The sequence below is a fragment of the Triturus cristatus genome, chromosome 6, assembly GCF_964204655.1.
Source record: "Triturus cristatus chromosome 6, aTriCri1.1, whole genome shotgun sequence".
Lineage (NCBI taxonomy): Eukaryota > Metazoa > Chordata > Amphibia > Caudata > Salamandridae > Triturus > Triturus cristatus.
The window spans coordinates 1,369,314,813-1,369,328,323 of NC_140589.1; the positions used below are offsets into that span (position 1 = coordinate 1,369,314,813).

General features: G+C 49.0%; 1 protein-coding gene across 1 annotated transcript in view; it reads right to left on the bottom strand.

The window, feature by feature from the left end:
• The window catches only part of VRK2 (VRK serine/threonine kinase 2), a 370,448-nt gene that overhangs the window by 252,001 nt on the left and 104,936 nt on the right, over positions 1 to 13,511 (bottom strand). Inside the window, exon 5 of the mRNA XM_085612369.1 lies at positions 10,609 to 10,696. Coding sequence (XP_085468495.1) covers positions 10,609 to 10,696 — 88 coding nt within the window. The remainder of the gene's footprint in view (positions 1 to 10,608; positions 10,697 to 13,511) is intronic.

Consider the following 13,511-nt stretch of genomic DNA (forward strand, 5'->3'; position numbering starts at 1 on the left):
CAATTTTGGCATTGGTGGAATCTAAGAAAAGTTGGGAGTGGAATTCTGGATCAGCGGCTGAGTGTTCGGAAAGAAAGTGTTGAATGTTAATTCGCAGGGGTAGCACCTATATATGGCACAACATGTTCACTTCCGGAGATGGAGCGAGCTTACCGCAGAGCACAATGGTGCTACCTGCTAGCGTGTGGGATCTTTGCAGTGAAAACTTTCCAGATCTAGTCTGGCTCCTGGGGAAATTCAAAATGTGAGGAATATGTGATTATAAGTATCCATCGGAATGTAGAGTTTGAAATAACATCTAATGTGGGTTATGATTTTAGAAAAAAGTAAAGGAATACCACATTGCCATCGGCAATAGAGTATGCAACAGAGAGGTAAAAGGGGTTAGGAAGGGACATCTGCAATTAGAAAAGCTATGAAAGTTGCCTTTGTTTGGCAATATTGTTAGTTGTGGAAATGACTGATGGATTGTAGAGCGAGTTATTATAATTGCCATTATTGATTGCTATGAGGATAATGCGATTGACATAATTGGTCAAGAGTTTAGAAAATTTGGACCCATGGAGTTCGGTGTTCAGTTGAGGTGCAGCTGTAGGACGTGTAGGCAGATTGTTTATTTTATGAAGGCTGTCCTAGCTTCTAAGGAAGTGTGTTGGGTTTCGGTTTTCTCTTTTGTGTTGGATAGGTTTGTGTTTTTGAAAAGGGGAACACGCTTTATATCCTCTAGAGTTACGGTAAGAGTATCACCCCTTGTGATGTGCTTTGTGGAGAGTTTCTAGATTTATAGCATGATAAAGGATTTTAAGTGGTATATGTGCTATGTCACAACAAAGTTCTAAGCTCTGGCTCTGTAGGTCTCACCAGCCAGGTAGAGACCAGGCATTGCCCAAGCAGAAGGTATCTTCAAGCTAAACCACATGGAGGTTCCAAATACTCCAGCACATGAAGTGCAGTTTGATCCTGCCTTCTTAAATTTGCCTGGCGTTGGAATGTCCTTCACTAAGCATCAAACAAAAGGCAGACACAAAGAGCCCTTACTTGCTTTAGTGCTATTTGGGTCACAGAAGGGCTGAAATGTCACTAACTTATAGCTCAAGCACAAACAATCCATTCGGTTTAAGGCCATGGTGGACACACATTTCATCAGCCTGTTAAGGAGAAACAGCATCCCTACTATGTTGGCACATCTAACAAATAAGCAAGTAACAAATATTTGTAAAGCGCAAACGTTTACCTTGCAAGTATCTTGGTGCTTGCTTTGACCCTGTTCTCCAGGCAGGTCGCTCCCCTCACCGCCACGCAGCCCCCTGTGTGACCTGCATTCTGATCGCTGCCGCTCGTGCTAGCCCTCTCCCTTGGTGAAATTCCTGCTGTCTCTGTGCCTCTCCTCGCCCCTTTGCCTACTGTGCCCTGACTGCCTGTGTCCCTTTTGCTTTCTGTGTCCTGAGTGTTTGTGTCCTTTTTGCATTTTGTGCCCTGATTATTTGCACCCCTTTTACTTCTGTACCCTCGTTTTTGCGCCTCTTTTCCTCTCTTCGCCACCCGTTTCCCGCCGCTGCGTCCCGGCGGCCCCGCCCCCTTGTCCCCCATTGGCCGCCCCGCTCCCACCTCCCAGCTGCTCCTCCCTCCCTCTGCCCCTCATATGGAGGCCGCGCAGCGGGGGCGCCCAAGGCAAGCCCGTCTGCGCCCGTCCGCGCCTGGACCGCGCCCAGCACCAGAACCCCTGGCCCTAGCAGACCACAGGAACCCCGACTGAAATACAACACCGCCGCCCTCAACGCACTCAACACCGGACGACCTCCCGCCTGCCATCAAGCCACCCCGAAGCGCACCCATGGACCCTTCACCTGCCAAGCCTGCAAATTCACCTGCCTCCGAACCCGCACCCCTCCCCCCGGACCAGACATCGACAACACCAACAGCCACCTCAAGTGCATCCTGCTCAACACCCGCTCCGTCCATAAACACGCAGTCGAACTCTGGGACCTCCTCGACACAACAGCGCCGGACGTCCCCTTCCTCACGGAAACGTGGCTGAACGCCTCCTCAGGCCACGACATCGCCACAGCCATCCCGGACGGCTACAAGATCACCCGGAAGGACCGCATCAACCAAACCGGAGAAGGAATCGCCATCATCTACAAGAACACCATCAGCATCACAACCAACTCGGAGGACACCCTCAACGCTGCCGAACACCTACACTTCCAGATCCACACCGACCCCAAGACCACCCTCAGAGGAACCCTCATCTACAGACCCCCGGGCCCACGCACTCAATTCTGTGAAGCCATCACCGACTTCATCAGCCCGCACGCCCTCGCCAGACTACATCCTCCTTGGGGACCTGAACTTCCACCTGGAAAACAACAACGACAGCAACACCACCAGCCTACTCGACAACCTCGCCATCCTCGGACTCAAGCAACTTACGAACACCCCCACCCACTCCGCCAGCCACACACTAGACCCCATCTTCTCCGCCAGCAGCCACGTCACCTTCAGCCACTCCTCCGGACTACACTGGACCGACCACAGCTGCATCCATTTCACCTTCAAGAAGCCAACATCCCACCACCGCCTGCAACAGATGCTCCGCAGATGCTGGAGCAAAGTAACCACCGACCAGCTAACCACAGCACTGAACCAGAACCCACCATCAGACACAACTGACACCAACGCCGCAACCTACAACTTCACACAATGGATCACCAACTGCGCCAACGCCCTTGCACCACGGAAGACCCCTCCAGTACGAGCCGGCAACAGGAGAGCCACATGGTTCACCGACGACCTTAAAGAATCAAAGAAATCCTGCCGCACCCTCGAGAAAGCCTGGCGCCTCGAACAGTCAACAGAAAACCTGGCAGCCCTAAAAAACGCCACGCGCAAACACCACCAGCTAATCCGCGCCACCAAAAGGTCATCGTTCAAAGAGCGACTGGACAACAATACACACAACAGCAGGGAACTCTTCAGCATCGTAAAAGAGCTCTCCAACCCCAGCGCCAGCAGCAACGACATCACACCATCGCAAGACCTCTGCAACTCCCTCGCCACGTTCTTCCACCGCAAGATCGCCGACATACACGACAGCTTCGGCGCCCAGACCCCGCCCCCAGCCATCGAACCAACGCCCCCTCCCGCCACCCTCAACGCCTGGACACCCACCAGCACTGAAGACACCACCCACGTGATGAACACCATCCACTCCGGCTCTCCCTCCGACCCATGCCCTCACCACATCTTCAACAAAGCCGACGCCATCATCGCACCCCACCTCCAGAACGTCATAAACAACTCCTTCACATCCGCCACCTTCCCAGAGACCTGGAAGCACGCAGAAATCAACGCCCTACTGAAGAAACCCACAGCGGACCCTAAAGACCTCAAGAACTTCCGCCCCATCTCTCTTCTCCCCTTCCCTGCAAAAGTCATCGAGAAGACCGTCAATAAACAGCTGACTGCATTCCTCGAGGCAAACGGATCCCTCGACCCATCCCAGTCCGGTTTCCGAGCCAATCACAGCACCGAGACCGACCTCATCGCAGCCACCGACGACATCAGCACCCGGCTCGACAACGGGGAAACGGCCGCTCTCATCCTCCTAGACCTCTCGGCCGCATTCGATACCGTCTGCCACCGCACCCTAATCATCCGCCTCCGCAACGCTGGGATCCAGGGTAAGGCCCTGGACTGGATCGCCTCGTTCCTCTCCGACAGAACCCAGCGAGTCCGCCTCCTCCCCTTCCGCGGCCACCGAGATCATCTGCGGCGTACCCCAGGGACCCTCGCTGAGCCCCACTCTCTTCAATATCTACATGAGCCCCCTCGCCGCCATCGCACGCAAACACAACCTCAACATCATCTCCTACGCCGACGACACCCAGCTGATACTCTCCCTCACCAAAGACCCCGCTACCGCCAAAACCAACTTCCAGGAAGGAATGAGAGACGTCGCGGATTGGATGAAGCTCAGCCGGCTGAAACTGAACAAAGACAAAACGGAAGTCCTCATCCTAGGACCCTCCCCATCAGCCTGGGCCGAATCCTGGTGGCCCACAGCGCTGGGCACCGCACCGACACCCACGGACCACGCACGCAACCTGGGATTCATCCTGGACTCCTCCCTCACGATGACCAAGCAAGTCAACGCCATCTCTTCCACATGCTTCAACACCCTGCGCATGCTCCGAAAGATCTTCCAGTGGGTCCCCACTGGAACCAGGAAGGCGGTCACCCAGGCCCTCGTCACCATCCGACTGGACTACGGGAACGCCCTCTACGCTGGAACCCCGGCCAAAACTACAGAAAAAAATCCAGCGCATACAGAACGCATCCGCACGACTCATCCTAGACATCCCCCGCCACAGCCACATCTCCCCCCACCTGAGAGACCTGCACTGGCTCCCCGTCAACAAGAGGATCACGTTCAGGCTCCTCACCCACGCACACAAAGCTCTCCACAACATGGGCCCCGAATACCTCAACAACCGCCTCACGTTCTACACACCAACCCGCCCGCTACGCTCCACCAGCCTCGCCCTGGCCACCGTCCTACGGATCCGCAGAACCACCATCGGAGGAAGATCATTCTCCTACCTGGCTGCCAAGACGTGGAACTCCCTCCCAGGCCACCTGCGACTGACCCAGGACCACCTCACCTTCAGGAAACACCTCAAGACCTGGCTATTCACGCAGTAGCAGCAGACCCCCCCCCACCCCAATTAGCGCCTTGAGACCCGCACGGGTGAGTAGCGCGCTCTATAAATGTTCTGATTGACTGACTGATATTCAATCAAAATACACTTACTTCTGCATCATTTTTCCTATTACATCCTAGCTAGGGTCCTTACTACTTTTTCATAATAAGCCAGGTCTTTAGGTTTTTCCTACAGCCGGTGAAGTTCGCACTAGCTCTAAGTGGAGCTGGAAGTGTGTTCCACAGTTTAGCTGCCTTTAGTTGAAGGGTCCTTTCCTCCGACCTCACCTACTTGAATTTCAGAACACAGACTAGATTAACGGGCAAGGACCGCGCGTTCCTCTGTGGCCTGTAATATCTGAATTTTCTTTGAAACAACAAAGTCCTGTTCAATTTAAGGCCTTGCAGACCATGCTCATTGATTTTAAAACAATTCTCCACTTTACTGGAAGCAAGTTTTGCTCTTTCAAGGAGCTCGAGGAAGAGTTGTAGCTGGATTTATCCAGTGCAAGTTTTGCTGCTGTTGTTTGTACTCTATATAGTCTTTTAATTAGGTAGCCTGGTGCACCCAGTAAGAGTCCATTACAATAGTTGTTTCTACTCAAGACAGTACACTGAACCACTAGCTTCTTTGCTGGTTGGGGTAGTAGTGGGCCAATTTTCCTAGGATTCCAGAATAATCCAAAACATGTGGTTGCCATTTTGTTAATATGTATTTCAATGGATAGCTTCTCATCAACGAACCCTCCTAGGTTTCGAACTACCTGAGATATCTTACGTTTATCTGCGCTGGTCCATGACCAAAAATAATTCGGGAGTAAATAAGGCTCTTCGGAGGGAGAGCAACATAAGAATTACATTTTTCCTCCATTACATTTTAGTAAGTTCTTTTTCAGCCAGCTTGCTATCTCTTTTAAGCAGTAGGGGTGCGCCTATTTTTGCCCAACGACAACATTAACTGCGTGCTTGTCAATCAATCAGCATTTGTGGAGCGTGGCACGGTCACCCCTGAGGGTCTCTCGGCGTTGGGATGAGAGGTCTCCGCCGACAAGACAGGTCTTGAGGAAACTGCAGGAAGAGACGAGCAGAAAAACGCAAAACAGAGGGCAGAAAAGCAAACGAGCAGAAAAGGTATAACGTAGGGCAGTCAAACTAGCAGAAAAGAAAAACAGAGCACAAAAAAGCAAAACAGAGGAAGACAAACGAGCAGAAAAGGTAAAACATAGCAAGAAACGAGCAGAGGAGGCACAAACAGATGGCAGCAGGAAGACAGGCAGCACAGGGTAGCGGACTGCGGGCAAGCTGGACAGGAGACCTGTAGCAGGGGGGGCTGGCACGAGGACCTGCTCAATGAGGGTCTCGCTGCAGCCTTCATTAATTGGATCTTGGGGAGAAGGTGGGCGCTGGGTGGTGGGAGCGGCAGGAGGAGGGAAAGAGTGGAAAGAGGGAAGAAAAGAGCAGAAAATGCAAAACTGAGGGCAAAATAGAGGGTAGAAAAACAAGCAGGAAAGGCAAAACAGAGGGCAGAAAAACAAGCAGAAAAAGGCAAAACAGAGCAAGAAAAGAGCAGAGGAGGCACAAACAGAGCAAGAAAAGAGCAGAGGAGGCACAAACAGAGGGCAGCAGGTAGACAGGCAGCAGAAGGTAGCAGACTGTGGGCAAGCTGGACACGAGAACTGTCCAAGGGGTAGCAGGCACGAGGGCACAAGTTTACAAGAGAGATCCCGTAAGGTCTGATGAGGGTCAACAGTGGTCATAAATATATTTTGAAGAGGATAGGGCTCAACGCTGATCCCTGGAGTACCCCATATTCTGTTCTCTTAAACTCTGAGCGGAAAGGAGGTAGTGAAATTGCTTGGGTCCTATTTGATAAATAGGATTCAATCCATTCCAGTAAAATTACTTCCACCTCTATCTCCTTCAGTCTGAGTGTCAGTATTTGGTGGCTGACCATGTCAAACGCAGCTGGCAGATCTAACTGCTGTGTGCGCTTGTCTAAAGCCTGTCTGCTCGTTCTCCAGGACACTGTGACCTTCCCGGTAGCTTAATAGTATTTTGCTCATATATTTTTGCATCGTTTTTACGGATAGGGGAGTTGTGAGATTGGACAGTAATTACTGGGAGCATTTAAATTGCCCATTGGCTTTTTCAGGAATGGGGTAACCAGAGCTTTCTTCCAGGCTTGCGCTACTGTGCCGGTCATGAGATTGACTGCAAATCTGTAATAAGCTCGGATAGAATTCATCCGCCCTTTCTTTCCACATATTAGGTGATATTGGGTCCAGTAGGGGCCAGAGGAGATTGTCAGGGCCAGCGACATGGTCCTCCCCATTCATAATTTTTTTGTTTTCTAGTTTTGTGCTAATCACCTGTTTATGTTACTGTACTAGGTCTCATATATGGGTAGATCTTTCGACGATGTATCTTTGTTTAATGTCTCCTAGAATTAGCTCAATTATTTTGCTAAAAAACTCCAACAGTCTGCCACTCTGTTCTTGCGAAGGTTTTAGAGCTTGTTTCATAAAATCTGGGTTTGCTAGGTACCTTACTATGCCAAATATTTTTCTCAACGTATTTGTTGCTTCTGTGATTGCTTTCGTGTAGTGATTTTCTTTCGCTTTTCGAATTTCATTTTTATAATTATTCAGTGCATTTTTAACTGTAGCTTATTATCCTCTAATTATGTCCTCCACCACTGCCTCTCTAGTTGCTTGCATTTAGTTTTAGTTTCTTTTAAGGTTTCCGTAAACCACGGTGCTGATGGTTTGCGTCGCTGTGTCAGATTTTTATAGGTATTATTTTATCATGGGTTCCTTTAATTGATTCCTGTAAATATTCATAGTTCTTATCAACTGTAGCCCCTTCGTGGTGATTTGTGGTGTCAAACATATTTCTTCTTTAAACTTCCTTAATTTGTACAACGCGCTACCTTGAACTGACTTAACAGTTTTCTCATCCTCCGTTATGTTGGGCCTATGTATTTCGAAGGCTACTAGTATGTGATCTGACCAGCTTAGTGGGGTCATGTCCTTTACTTTAATCTAGTCAGTTGGGGCAAATATCAAATCAAGGGTGTTAAATGTTTGGGACCTCTTACGAGTTTTTCCAGTCCTATTATCACACAGGTACCAAAGAGTTATGTAGATTGGGTGAGTGTACTATCTTCTGCCCATATATTGAAATCCCTTAGCACGAAGCAGTTGGAGAGAATTAGTGCAAGATTTGTGATATATTTCAGAAATGGTTTTATGAAGTTATTTATTGTACCTGGTGGCCAATAACATAGGACTCCTGAAAAGGCTATCCCACTTTTAACTTTTTGGGAAAAGACTAGCAGGTCCACCCCCTGTATTTTACCAGTTTGTATAATAGTTCCCTCCTCCTCTTTTCTCTACTCTTGTACTCTTGATTGGTGAATTACTTGAAAACCTGGAGGGAGGGCAGGTTATTCCCAGATCAACATCGGACTCTGGGGAGATCCAGGTCTCTGTAACAAAGAGGCTATCCCATTCATTTGAGTCCAAAGGGATACTCACTTCAAGTGCGTGTTTCACCAGTGAGCGTGCATTTAGTAGACCACACTTGATCTTCTTTCCTCCTACCTTCATATTAGTCAGAGTTGTCATAGTGTTTTCCCTGTGCTTCAGGTGCCCCTTCCCATTCCTTTCCTTAGTTATACTTGGCCTAAGTTTTAGTAGCTCCCTACTTGAGTAAGTGATTCTTTCTGTGTGTCTCAGCCCTTCTGGACTTAAACCGGCGGAATGCCTAGTGTTGTGTAAAGTCGGTGCGCAGACGGGCTTGCAAAGGCACTAACAGTGCGCTCACTGCGTGCTTAGTTGCTTTAAAGCCCCTTCTTTGGCCCAAAAAAAACTAGACAGCTAACTACAGTAGCAGTAGTCATGGCCGTCAAGAGGCTTCAGAATAAAAAAAAGGAAGCAGCAGCACACGTTTTAAAACAGGTTTGTAGTTTATAACAGATTATTCCTAAAAACAATTTCTCCCCCGTTCTTCTGTGCAAAAAGAAATTAGGCACAGCATTGCCCGCATGCGAACCGCGGTTGCGCCAGCTTGGCTCCTTTATAGCCCCTCTTTTGACCCCAAACACAACTAGAGCGTTCACTACAGTCATGCTGTATGCAAACACAAGCATTCTCTTCTTACTGCTGTAATCAGGAAAACCACCATGACTGTTCGTTGTCGACATTGAGCGCCAAAACCGTGATCCCTACTGATGTTCCATTACAAACTACTTTGATACTTTGAGATGTTTTAGAAACTGTTTACACCTGTGAAAATTTTGAATGGTTGTCTTCATCCTCCAGGGTTCTATTTCAAGCTGTTCAAACTACTCTGCTCATGTCACACAAAACACAGAGACCAGGCCTTGTGGAGCACTCGCAACGAGCATGGCTGAAGTCTGGACAGCATGGCTGGCCACCAGCAGAGGTTGGGGTGCAGCACCTGGTTGGGGAACAGGCCCTGTGCCTAATTGCTTATGGGATTAATAACACATTACATTTATTTGCAATTGTTAGGGTCTGCTGATCCTCCGTGAACCCATCAATGGAGCTATAGGAAAATCATGAAATAAAATGGGGTTCTACACTGGAACTGGGCCCGCTGTTCTAAAACAAAAGTGCAAAAAACGTTTTCATTAGAACAAACAATGCATTTAGAAAGTTAAGATGGCTTTAAGAACAGCCTTTTTCTCCATTATTGTTTTGTGTAGACTTCTAGATAGAACTGGATACATTCCTTTAGGTTGCTTAGGAAAATCCTATTGCCTTCTGCTGTCAAATATTCTCAATTTCTTTTGAAAATTCCAGGCATGTCGAAAGTTCCTGTTGTAGAGGGATCCCATGGCATCGTTCCAGAGATATGTAGAAATCACTTTGTTGACATGTTTACGAGATTTATCTAATTGTGGGGGGGAAAAACTGGTCGGACCATTTTCTTTTTTACCTTTGACAGATGTCTGGATATACAAAGGCCGTGTAGTGCAAGAGATGCACCACATTTCCAAACGGTTCTTTTTTTTAAAAACATAGAGCAACGAAAGTGTCTCTGCCTAAATCATTCCCTCCCACAATGCAGAATCATTCAATTTGGTTGCTCACATGTCAAAGTGCTTTCGAAAGGTAAACGTTTATGGCAATTCATTCCATGTATGCCAATCCATGAAACTTTCACATTGGGCAATCCCATATCCTTTTCATCTCCGCAAAACCTTCCTGGCGCTGGAATCCAGCAAATAAGTTACTCTACCAGGCAGCTCGAAGGGCAAACTCCAATAAGAGTTGACTCCGACCAATACGATCTTTCATAAACTTCATTAGGGTAAAAAAGGAACTCTTACCCTTGCACCAAATTCGAATCTAAAGATACAGCTCAAACAAAATGTAGACATATAATGTACAAAGAGGAAAATGCACTATATATTTAAACACTTTACCCAAAAGCAACAGTGCAATATCTCTTAATCTTGGCATGAACTATAACTTTTTAGATTTGGCTCCATTTACCACTGTTCCAAAAGTGTGCACATGCCAGGCTGAATCAGAAAACAGTCCTCCTCCCTTAGCCTGAATGTTTGCAAACACTCATGTGCCTTGCCCCTGATGAAGACAGCAGATGGTGCTAATTTAAAGATGGACACTGGAGATTATGACTCAATTCCATTTTACACAGAGCATTACAATGGAACTCCATGTGAGGACCCGCACCTAGGCAGAGGTGCAAAAAAACAGAAGTCCAAAAGCAACAAAAAACAGGAAGACACCACGGATTTTCATGTATAAAACCCACTTTGGTACAACTCCTGTGTCCTGAAAGCATTGTTCTAGATACTAAGAGTGAATCTTTCCACCATTTTACAATGTGCAACTCAAAATTTGTATAATGTTTACCTCTTCCCTCCGTGTTCTGTTGTGCCAGTTCCCCAATAGCCAGGGATTCCTAGGTACCATAAACCATTCTTATGAATCCACTTCTTGACTGCAAATGATATAAAAAAAAAAAGCATGAAGAGAAAAGTGAGTGACCGCCACTTCAAGAGCTTGTTTCATCAGATACAGCCACATCAAACAACAATTCACAATGGGCCTCAGAGGGAGGTCGCAAGTCTGTACACACGATGACAGTACAACAGTTTCAGGAGTCAAATCCCAAACATCCTACTGACAATAATATATCCAATGCCCAGCTAAACATTATATCAGAAGCAAATTCGCAGAAGTCGGATGACGCTGCCCTCAACTGTTTGAGTTTGAGTTTAAAAATTCTTATATAGCGCTCTTACACCAGCGGTTTCATGGCGCTGTAACTGGCAGATCTCCTCAATAGGCAAGGAAGGGAGGTCGGGTAACAGAGGATTAAATGAAAATTTTGCTGAAGAAGTAGGCTTTAAGTTTCTTTCGAAACTGGGAATATGGGGTTAGGGATCTGAGATCAAGGGGTAATGAGTTCCAAAGGGTTGGGGCAAGGGTCGCAAATTTTGAGCCCCCCCACTTTTTCCGGCGAAACCGGGGAACTATCAGGAGGGATTGGGAAGAAGATCGGAGCTCCCTAGTTGGCAAGTAGGGGATAATCTCCGAAGAAATGAATGCAGGGGCCGTACCCAATCGAGCCTGGTAAGTGATAGATGCAAGCTTGAATTGGATACGTTCCCGAACCGGAAGCCAATGTAAAAGTTTCAGAAGGGGGGTGACATGTGAGGGTTTAGGAAGGTTAAAGACCAGCCGAGCCGCGGATGTTAGACCTGGCATCCTTGGTGTGGTTTTCCCATGTATTTTTGCCTCTGCCTCCTGTGTTTTGTCTGTGTGCTGGACGTCGTTTTTGCTGGTCTAGATGCTTTGGGCACTTTGCCACTGCTGATCAGATCCAAAGTACAAGTGTTCCCCTAGGTAAATTGTGAATATGGATTGGTGTTTCCATGATTTGCTTGTTTGACTTACTACTAACTCCCTACTACAGTGCACTATGTGTGCCCAGGGTCTGCAAGTCATCTACTGCTAGTGGGCCTGCAGCACAGATTGTGTCACCCACACAAGCAGCCTTGCAAAAGGTCCTCAGACCTGCCACTGCAGTGTCTGTGCGCAGTTTGGTACTGCCATGTCAACCTGGCAAGTGCACCCACATGCCAGGCCCTAACCTTGTGTTGTGTTTTCATCTGCTTAACATTCCCTATGATGTAAGTTCAGAATTTTATATGTCATGTTTAGAATGTTATAAGGTCATTGTGGAATGTATCATTTGTAAGTGTAGACAGTTATGATTTGTGATTGAAGCTGTATGCATGCCGGTTCAGCTCTTCGACTACATTAAAGGATAACTGAATTTACTGATGATCGTGAATCCTTTATTACACTGGCGACGAGGATGGGATATCGAAGAGCGGAAGAACCCACACCATTTCCTTACTAACCACATTAATTTCATCAACAATCAACACCAGTTCTAGGCTGGTTTGACCAAAAACAATTGCATATAATTTTAGACCCCCATAGCAAAGAACAGGTGTTGGTTGTTGATGACAGTAATGTGGTTAGTTCTAACAAACTTGCCTCTGCCGTTTTGGATTCCTGAGGACACTCTGTGAAACTTTGTCCACGCCTCGCGGAACCCGCTGCGCGGGTCCCGCTTCGCAGAGGGGCGCTTTCCTGGGCTGAAGCTGCTGCGGGGGTACACCAGGGGCCGAGGGCTGCGAGCAAGAGGGCTGGGACTCCATTTCCCAGGAGCCCCAGCAACCCGCGCCCGCTCCACCTGGGCTGCTCTCCCTCCCCGCCCCGCCCCCAACGACCAGGTGAATTAAATACCGGCTTGCCCTGCAGTTCGTGGGACCTTATAACAAACTTGCCTCTGCCGTTTTGGATTCCTGAGGACACTCTGTGAAACTTTGTCCACGCCTCGCGGAACCCGCTGCGCGGGTCCCGCTTCGCAGAGGGGCGCTTTCCTGGGCTGAAGCTGCTGCGGGGGTACACCAGGGGCCGAGGGCTGCGAGCAAGAGGGCTGGGACTCCATTTCCCAGGAGCCCCAGCAACCCGCGCCCGCTCCACCTGGGCTGCTCTCCCTCCCCGCCCCGCCCCCAACGACCAGGTGAATTAAATACCGGCTTGCCCTGCAGTTCGTGGGACCTTCTAACAAACTTGCCTCTGCCGTTTTGGATTCCTGAGGACACTCTGTGAAACTTTGTCCACACCTCGCGGAACCCGCTGCGCGGGTCCCGCTTCGCAGAGGGGCGCTTTCCTGGGCTGAAGCTGCTGCGGGGGTACACCAGGGTCCGAGGGCTGCGAGCAAGAGGGCTGGGACTCCATTTCCCAGGAGCCCCAGCAACCCGCGCCCGCTCCACCTGGGCTGCTCTCCCTCCCCGCCCCGCCCCCAACGACCAGCCCACCTCCACCACAGCTATAAACTAACACGTGAGTACCGCTGCGCGGGAGCTCGCCGGGAGAAGCCCGGGACAAGGGCGGGACCGTCTGTGGCCGTCAGGGGCCAAAGGAGGCCGGGCTGGGCCATACCCCTTATCCTTTCCACCCAAACTCTGGTTGAACTCTGCTTGTGCATAAGGTGATGCCCTCACCTGCAGCACGTGAAACTCCAGCAAGGGAGGGGGGTAGCAATACTGGGACGCTGGACAATTACTTCAAACCCGCCAAAGGAGATGGGGGCAAAGAAAACTCCCTAGAGAGACGTAGGGCGGACCGTCGGCGATCCATTGAATCAATGAAGAGTAGACCCCTGACTGAAATTATCCCGTATCCTATCTCTCAAGAGGAGGGTACTCCCCCCAATAGCTTGAATCCGACGACTC